At 44.7% G+C, this 9643-nt stretch overlaps 1 protein-coding gene across 1 annotated transcript in view; it reads left to right on the forward strand.

Annotated features, from left to right (window-relative positions):
• The window catches only part of DIP2A (DIP2 disco-interacting protein 2 homolog A (Drosophila)), a 77807-nt gene that overhangs the window by 49136 nt on the left and 19028 nt on the right, over positions 1 to 9643 (forward strand). The window contains exons 17-20 of the mRNA XM_008573964.1: positions 1169 to 1283; positions 5843 to 6044; positions 6958 to 7067; positions 7150 to 7230. Coding sequence (XP_008572186.1) covers positions 1169 to 1283; positions 5843 to 6044; positions 6958 to 7067; positions 7150 to 7230 — 508 coding nt within the window. The remainder of the gene's footprint in view (positions 1 to 1168; positions 1284 to 5842; positions 6045 to 6957; positions 7068 to 7149; positions 7231 to 9643) is intronic.

Below are 9643 nucleotides of genomic sequence, written 5' to 3' on the forward strand. Positions count from 1 at the left end.
GGGAGCGCCGCCACGCTTCCCAAGCGGCGCACTATCCAGTGCACCACCGGGCCGGCCCATTAGACCCTGCTTCTGAGGCAGATTAAGCCACCTGTACCTGATGGTACCAGGAGGTGAAACCTCCTGCCCTGAACAGGCACCTGATGAGGTGATGACAGTCTGAATGAGTAGCTGGGTGTGAGGGACTGCATACATGGGTGGGGTCACCTGCGTGTTCCTGCCAGGGAACTGCTGAGGAATACAGGGACCTGGAAACCAAAACCACAAGAAACAGAGTGCATGTCCCTGTGGAGGAAGAGCAGCCAGAATATTAGCAACATGAAGTAAAATCAAGAAATCCCGGCAAAGTGATCTTTTAGACAAAGAATGCAATAGAGGGGTGTACAGAATGGACACAGCTAGAGAACAAGTTGATGAGGGACAGTCGGGTAAAGGAGCAGAAGTAAAGAGGAGGTTCAAAGAGTTATCAAGAGAGACAGGGGAGGTGAGCTGCTGTTCAGGTAGCAGACTTGGAGAGAAGGGGGTGTGGAGCAGAGCCCGGAGTGTCTGAGGACCAGGAGGCTGGAGTTCTCTGGACCAGTGAATGGGTCCACAGAGGGCTCCAGGGTGTGAAATTTACCGATGTCAAGGAAGCCAAGCAGAACTCACCAGCCTAGCCCCCAGGAGAGCTGGCGTGAGAAGGCGACAGCATGGCGGTGTCTTCTGAGTTTTAAAAGTTTTTAACTTACATTTTATGTTTGTCCAGACTGCCATTTAAGTGTGAGTTATAGTAAAAATATTCTCAGGTATATAAATTTCAAAAGTTTTGTCATAAAAAGATCAATATTGAAAACACTTTTGGACATGGTACTAAGATTTGTGCAGAAAGAAATGTATTGCATATATTAACATTAGAATTAAGGAAATTTTTCTTTTAAAAACGTGTGCCTGGTTGTTCTCCTTTATTCTGAATTCCTCTCTGTTTTTGTTAACTGACACTTATTTCAGCCATACTCAGGGAGATTAGATGACTGGTTGCTTTATGAATTTGCAGCAAGCAGGCCATTTGTTGGACTGGGTTTTAAATGCCAGTCCATCCATGCCTTGCATCTCAAGGGGCCTCATGTTGCATGTGTCTTGTTTGGTATCCTCTTTCTGCGTGGTCATTTGTGCTGCTGTCCTGTCGCAGGATCGCCGTATTCTCTGTGACTGTGCTGCATGATGACCGCATTGTCCTCGTGGCTGAGCAGCGGCCCGATGCCTCAGAGGAGGACAGCTTCCAGTGGATGAGCCGCGTGCTACAGGTGAGCGCCCTGGGGATAGGCACTCCCCACTCGCGGCCTGGTGTGGCTCCAGTGACTCTCATGGGCTTGTTGTGCAGTTGTACATACATGGTGTCCCCATTCCATTCTGCATGCAGAGTACCGTGTTCGCTCCACCCATCTGCTCTGTCTCCAGCTTGATTTTTTTTTTAATTTTAATTTTTTAAATTGTAAATCGACCAATTATAGTTGTGTATATTCATGGGGTACAAAGTGATGTTATGGTTTGTGAATTCATGTGGAATGATTAACTCAAGCTAATTAACATACACATCACCTCAAATACTGTTTTTTTGTGATGAGAACATTTGAAATTTACTCTCAGTAGATGTTGAAATGTACAGAATGTTATTATCTATTGTATTCACCATGCTGTGCAATATATTCCAATGAAGAAACACTTATTCCTGTTTTTTTGTGATGAGAACATTTGAAATTTACTCTCAGTAGATGTTGAAATGTACAGAACGTTATTATCTATTGTATTCACCATGCTGTGCAATATATTCCAATGAAGAAACACTTATTCCTTCTGTCTGGTTGAGGCTTTGTTCCTTTTCACCATCATCTCCTCCTCCCCCCGCCTCTGGTAACCACCCTTCTACTCTCTGCTTGTTTGGGTTTGGTTGTTTTAGATGCCACATGTAGGTGAGAACATGTGGTTATTTGTCTTTCTCTGCCTGGCTTATTTCACTTAGCATAATTTTCTCTAGTTCCGTCTATATTGTCACCAATGAGAGAATTTCTTTACTATTTTAAGGCTGAGTAGTATTCCATCATGTGTATGCACCATGTTTTCTTTATCCACTCATCTGCTGATGGACACTTCAGTTGCTTCCACAGCTTGGCTACTGTGCATTGTGCTGCAGTGAACGTGGGAATGCAGACGTCTTTTTGACAAACTCATTTCAGATTTTTTGGGTAAATACCCAGAACTGGGATTGCTGGGTCTCCAGCTTGGTTTTGGAAACACTTTTGACTTCTTATACCTGTGCTCAGGCCAGATGCCTGCAGCCCCTTCTTGACCCCCGGGTTGACTTATTGAGACCCTTACCTCACTGCTTCCAAGGATCCCCTCTACCTGCTGCTGCACATAGTGGGCGCTAAGTAAACGTGTGCTTCGTAAGGACTCGTTGAACAGCATCGTGTAACTGTGTGATGCTATGCAAGGGTTAGTGTGTCATTGTTCTCTAAATAGCAGTACCATAAAGCTGTTATCAATTAGAATAATTTAAAATGAGAATATCACTTAGTTTCTGAGTAGGCCAACACCCTATGGTTGGACTGGTGAAAAAATGAGAAATTGTACGCAGCTACGTACTGGTTCCTTTTGCAATATTTTATTATGAAAAATTTCAAACATACAGCAAAATTGAAAGAATTGTGTAGTGAATTCCTCATGACAGCACTGGGTTCTGAAGTGGACAGCCCATGGGTGTGTGTGCTCCTCTCATGTCTGCCTTTGTCCACCTTCAGCAGTGCTGTGTGCATACACACTGCTGGTGCCACTTTTCTAACTGCATTGAGAACTAGAGTTCAGCGTGCTCACTCTTGCAGAGAGTGGGACAAAATGTGCCATCGGTAAAGTACACAAATCTCACATTCAGTGTTTTTAAAGTCAACTTTGTTGGATATAACTCACATGTAAAATGAGCCCTTTTAAGTGTACACTTTGATGAGTTTTGGCAAATGAAAGCATCCAGGCAACAATGACCACAGGTCAGATGCGGAATGTTCCCATCCTCCCAGCAAATTCTCCTCTGCCACTGCGGCCAGCTCCCAGCTCTGCCCCAGCTCTGAGAACCACGGATGTGCTTCGTGTGGCTGCAGACTCATTTTGTCTTTCATGGACACTCTGTGTGAGTGGAATCACGCAGTTCGCACTCTTCCATCTGGCTGCTTTCCCTCAGTACAGTACATTTTTGAGGTTCATCATGTTGTTGTGTGATCGGTGTTTCCTTTCTGTTGCTGAGAATGTCCCTTTGTGTGGATCCATCAGGGTTGGCCTGTCTTTCCACATCTTGATGGACATTTGAGTTGTTTCTCACTTTTGGCTATTATGAATAAAGCTGCTGTGGAAAACAGTGTAAAAATCTTTGGGTGAGTTTCAGTTCTGGCAGCTTTTCTTAGAGCATCTCTGGATCAGTTGTGTGAAGTTCAGCACAGCCCCACGGCCATCTGGAAAAGGAAGCTTGTGAGTGACAGAGGTAGTTAGTTAGAAGGACCCTGTGCTTCAGAGTATTATTTTTCCACTAATATTTCACAATATTTATTTTTAATAATATTTTAAGTGTTTTATTATGAAATATTTCAAATACATCAAACTCAAAGAGAATAGTGTAACAACCTCCATGTTCCCATCACTGTGCTTCCAGATGATCAATTCAGGTCCCATCTGTACCATCAAAAATTTATTGATACAACTAAATATCTAATTACAGTTCAAATTTCCCTGATTATCTAATGATTATTTAGTTTGTTAGTCTCAGGACCAAAATTAAGGTCATAAATTATGATTGGTGGGGACAGGTCTTTAAGGCTTTTTTAACCTATCAACTCCTCTTCTGTCATGTTTTTCTTGCAATTTATTTATTGAAGGCAATAGGTTGTTTGTGCAGTAGCATTTCTGCAGCCTGACTTCTCATGGTTGCACCTTCGTGCTGTCATTTAATGTGTTCCTCTGTCACCTTGTAGTTCCCGTGCATTCTTGGTTACATCTAGAGGCTTGATCAGACTCAGGGCCAGTTTTCCCGCAAAGCCTTCCTAGAGGATGGCATGTCACTGTGGTGTCTCTTTGTGGTTTGGCATGCCTGTACCTGTTGATTCATTAGGACTTCACAGTGGTGAGACTTTGGCTCTGTCATTCTATCTTTGTCATTAACTGGAGCAGCTTTAGAAATTTCTTCTGCAAAGAGTGCCGTGTCCTTTTTAACTGCTTGGGTCCTGGAGAGCAGGTTTTGCAGGAAAAAAAGATGAAGGATGGATTCAGAGTATTGAACCCTCCGGAAGTGATCCCTGAGTTTTGTTTTGTTTGTTCTGTTATGAACTAGTGGATTTAAACGTATTGGCTGTGTTTCAGTCTATGATATTTATTATTTTATTTTTCAGTGGTCAGTGGGAGCCTCTTCTGGTTAGTGCTTGAGGCCTTTTGACATACCCTGGGAGTCTTTGAGGCCACAGCAGAAATGGGAGCTCGGAGGCGGGGTGGGCAACACCTTTCCTATGTTAGACCTGCCACATCGGGGACCCCAGGGGCCCTACTGCCTTCCAGGGGAAATGATATTTGAGACCAACATCTGGGCACTTGATGTTACTGGTTTAGTCACTGTTTCTGGGTTTTTTCAGTGGGCAGAGTAGAAAACGATGTCTGTCTTTTTTTTCTTTTTTTTTTTTTTTCCTTTTTGTCTTTTTTCGTGACCGGTAACGGGATCGCAGGGAAATGATATTTGAGACCAACATCTGGGCACTTGATGTTACTGGTTTAGTCACTGTTTCTGGGTTTTTTCAGTGGGCAGAGTAGAAAATGATGTCTGTCTTTTTTTTCTTTTTTGTCTTTTTTCGTGACCGGTAACGGGATCGCAACCCTCGGTGTCGCGCCCGCACCGCACTCAACCAGTGAGCGGACCGGTCTCTATATGGGATCCGAACCCTCGGTGGGAGCACTGCCGCACTCCCAAGCGCCGCACTCTACCGAGTGCACCGCCGGGCCAGCCCCTGTCTTTTTTTTCTAAGATCACCTACCTCATGGGTTTATGCTGTTAGTTCCAACTGAAATTCAAGACTGCAGGGTTTTTACTTAACTCATTGATCTCCTTTCTCCCACACTGAAAAATTATGGCTGCTGATGACCCCAATAGAATTATTCATTTGAGGCCACTCTGCACACCTGAAAAGTCTCAAAGAATGGTCTCCACAGTACTCAAAAACATGAGATCTGAGAGCAGCTGAAGATGTTTTAGCAATTATTTCCCCCCTTGGGCATATCCCACTAGGGATGGACTGTCAAATTCCTGCTTAAAGTCCCTTTCGATAGACTCTGTGGGGCTATGCCACCAACCTGATTCTAGTTGGGTTTGGGTTCATTTATTTTATTTTACTTATAGTTGCTAGGGATTGCTTTTTAAAATTTTAAGTTTGTTGTATGTAGAATATACACATGGTTTCAAAGTCAAATCTGAAAAAAGCAAGGTGTGTTCAGAGATGTAAGTTTCTGTCCTGCTTGTCATGCCCTTCCCTGTAGGGCATCACTTAGCCTTGCTTTTGTGGCTTGTTTGGCTTCATATCTCTAATGCAGGCATCACAGATTTACATGCATGTGCACACAGTGTGGTATGTGTGTGTCTGTCTCCCCTTTCTAAGTTAAATGGAAGAAAACTGCACACACTTCTCCTTGTCTTGTTTTCTCATTTAACAAAATGTCCTGGAGATGACTCTGTCTCTTGGACCTCTGGACCTTAATGTTTATGTCCAGCATGGTCTCTCCGCCAGCTTCTCGCCAGCCTTGGGTTGTGGTGTCTGCTCAGGAGGCCCTTCCTTTCCAGGCTGTCGACAGCATTCACCAGGTGGGTGTGTATTGCCTGGCCCTGGTTCCTGCCAACACCCTACCCAAGGCTCCTCTTGGAGGGATTCACATTTCTGAAACCAAACAGCGCTTTCTGGAGGGGATGCTGCACCCATGCAATGTGCTGATGTGCCCTCACACCTGTGTCACCAACCTTCCCAAACCTCGTCAGAAACAGCCAGGTGAGTTGTGCCTACCAGTACCTCCTGTCCGGTAGTTGCAGTCATGCTTGGGGGGCAGCCCCACTCAACTGTGCAGCAGTAACTACCCATGTCTTTGGGGCTGAGGTTCAGAGCCAGGGTGTGTGTGCACACGAGGTTGGTTACTTCCTCCTGCCTTCCTGCAACTGAGCCACGAATGAGAGAACTTTGCCACTTCACCCGTGTAGCGATTTCCACCTGCTTGTTAGGAACCAATTTTAATGATAAATTCAAGACAGTGTCTTAGCTTTGGACAGCTTGGAATAGAAATGATGACCAGGAGCAGACTTGGATCCCCAGGGTCTAAAGAGCTTCTGCTGGCTGCCACTATGCCTTGAGGCGGGCAGCTGTGCCTGTCCCTGGGAGCTAGCTGCTTGCCACAACCCTGTGACCTGCCAAAGCACTGGGGTGATGGGAACTTGGAAGTTTCTCAACAAAAGATTAATTTCCCTTCCCTGATTTTACACATTTAAAAACTAATTTTAAAGTCTGGTTTAAATATATGCATTTTTTCATTCCTTTGGTTACATAAATTTTTAGTACATGTTAACTTTTCTTTTGCTAATTACTGAGCACATAAAATTCACAAAGTAAAATGCATCAGGAAGCATAAAATACAGTAAAACAATAAAATATATTAAGAATTTGGCTGTGGCTAAGGCCAAATTATATCTCCCAAGCTGTACAACATGTCATAAACTTCTCAGTATCACATAGTTTATGTTTGAGAAATTCTCTTTGTCACTTAGCATATATGTTGTAGATGGTTTTCTGAATATCTGTATCCTAGTAGGAGAGTTAAATGTGGAAGTCAAGTGTGTGATGGAAATAAAGTCACATGATGATTACATATTAGGAGCTATCAGCTTCTCATTCAGAATTCATCTGTGTCTAGAGGTTGGACCAGCCTCAATGATTGTTGGGAACCTGGTTGCTGGGAAGAGAATTGCACAGGCCTCTGGGAGAGAGCTCGCACACCTAGAGGACAGTGACCAGGCACGGAAGGTGACAAGCCCGTTCCTGGGAGGGTGGGCATCTAGGCTTCCGGGCGAGGCTGCCAGGGACTGAGCCGGCCCTCTCTTCGCAGTTCCTGTTCCTTGCTGACGTGCTGCAGTGGCGGGCCCATACTACCCCTGACCACCCACTGTTTCTGCTGCTGAACGCCAAGGTGAGGGCCGGGCTGCTGCCCTGCAGGGCCTGGAAACACCACGTGGGCTGGTGGAACCCATTGCTCCTCCAGTTTGTAATTTCAGTATCCTCATTATTTTTATGTCCAGAGAATCGCATGCCTTTACGCATTTGCTGCCCTTGCCTGGCGCAGTTCTCTCTGCCTGCGCTTTTCTTTGTAGGGCCTTTGTTTTTCCCACAACTCACACAATAGTATTTCTATCAATTTTGTATTTAGCAGGAAAATTCTCATCAGGTCCAGTTTTTTATTAAGAACAGTGTACATGTAAATATTCCTAAGTTTGTGAGCTAAAAGGAAACATTTATTTTGTAAAAACTAGGCATTTAGACTCCCTACATTTGTTTACAGCTTTAGAATGACAACTGCTGCCATTGCCCTTATCCTGGGCTGATTCAGAGACACACTTGTGTGTTTTGAATACAGTGGTCATCCCCCTTATTCACAGGGGATACGTTCCAAGACCCCCAGTAGACATCTGAAACCACGGACAGTACTGAACCCTACATATATGATGCATGAGTTTCTTTTTCCTTCTTCACAATTTCATGGATGGAAGCTTCATTCTTACCATGGATCTTGGCAACCTCATCATATGATTTTTTTCTTTCCTTATTGTCGAGAACTTTCACTTTGTTGCTTAAAGGAAGCACTTTACGGCTTTTCTTTAACATATCTGACTCACCAGCATTGCTCCTCTTGTGCTCTGGGGCCATTGTGAAGGAAAATAAGTGTTACTTGAATGCAAGCACCATGATCCTGTGACAGCTGATCTGATACCCAAGACAGCAGACAGCGTCTACAGGGTTGGAAAGCGGTACAAAGGGATGATTCATGTCCCTAGCAGAGCAGTGGGATGGTGGGAGATTTCATCACGCTACTCAGAATGGTATACAATTTTAAACTTATGAATTATTTCTGGAATTTTCCATTTAATATTTTCAGACCATGGTTAACCAAGGGTAACTGAAACTGCAGATAAGGGAGGACCTACTGTACCTTTTAATGTGCATTGCATAGTGGTAGGAATGTTTAGGATGTAATCCTCACATCCAGGTCATGGGCAGGAATACAGAATATCTAAACATAAAAAGTTAAATAACATTAAAAATCCTGCATGACTCCTTGTCAGATGTATCATACAGGCTCTTAAGAACACATGAACTTTGGCACAGTGAAAGGAAGGTCACCGCAGTCTTAGAAAATGCTGGTCGAGCTTTCGGTGCTGCTCATTAATTTAAAAATATTCACTGATGTCTACTGTGTTCACAGTGTTAAATAAGGATGTATCATACAGGCTCTTAAGAACACATGAACTTTGGCACAGTGAAAGGAAGGTCACCGCAGTCTTAGAAAATGCTGGTTGAGCTTTTGGTGCTGCTCATTAATTTAAAAATATTCACTGATGTCTACTGTGTTCACAGTGTTAAATAAGATAAAAAAGATCCCTGCTCCCAGGATGCTTAAAATAAGTCTTTCCTGCTAGAAAACAAGTTGCATAGAAGAGAGATTTTGCCTTGTTCAGTGGTGTGTTGGCAGCATACTGAATGGTATTCAGTCAACATTTCTTTTATGATTGATTGATTTCTAAAGTATACAGTTGGCAGTGATTAACAGTTGACTGAGATACAATCAGCTTATGGTGACAACTTAAGACCTCACCAATAGAGCGAGAGAGTGATGGAGATACTGAGGCGGGGCTCGAGGTGGAGGGCAGGAGCTGGCTCATGTGCAGCAGGGGCTCTGAGGCAATGACACCTGGTGGGCTTGGGTAGAGTGGTGGGAGCTGGTGGGCCAGGAAGAGGGCGGGGATGTGGAGGAGGCCAGGACACTGGGTTTTATCCCGAGGGTGCAGTGGGAAGCCCTGGGTGGGATGGAGCAGCCAGGGCATGACGTGGTTTATGATTACAGGAGATTTCTCTGGGTTGTAAGAGGGTGAGTGTGGGAGCAGGAGGACAAGGGGGGACGTGAACATGGATGGTAGCTCAGAGAGGAGTAGAGCAGTGGCAGTGTGGACGAGCATGGCCTGTGGTCTGAGGCAGGACTTGCACAACCCAGAGTGTCCTGCATGTACATGAAAACTGGACTCTGGGCCATCTGGCTGAGTGCTTTGTGTGTGTGGGGGATGATGTCACAAGGGGCAAGGGGGCCAGGATGATGTGTGGGGCTGAATAGAGATGCTCTCCAGGCCCAGGCATGATCATAAGCAGGTGATCGTGCTCCTTGGAACCATGAGGCCCAGACCATCTCTAGAGGAACAGCCAAACCCATTCTCCAGATTTGGGCTCAGAGACACTCCGAAGTTTTTGCATTCCTTTTGGTTTGTCAGCCTTCAGGTGTGGATTGTCATTGGGCCAGAGGACAAGCTGGCCTTTCACCCAGGAGGAGCCTGTGG

This window comes from Galeopterus variegatus, unplaced genomic scaffold (genome assembly GCF_000696425.1).
Source record: "Galeopterus variegatus unplaced genomic scaffold, G_variegatus-3.0.2 Scaffold974, whole genome shotgun sequence".
Classification (NCBI taxonomy): domain Eukaryota; kingdom Metazoa; phylum Chordata; class Mammalia; order Dermoptera; family Cynocephalidae; genus Galeopterus; species Galeopterus variegatus.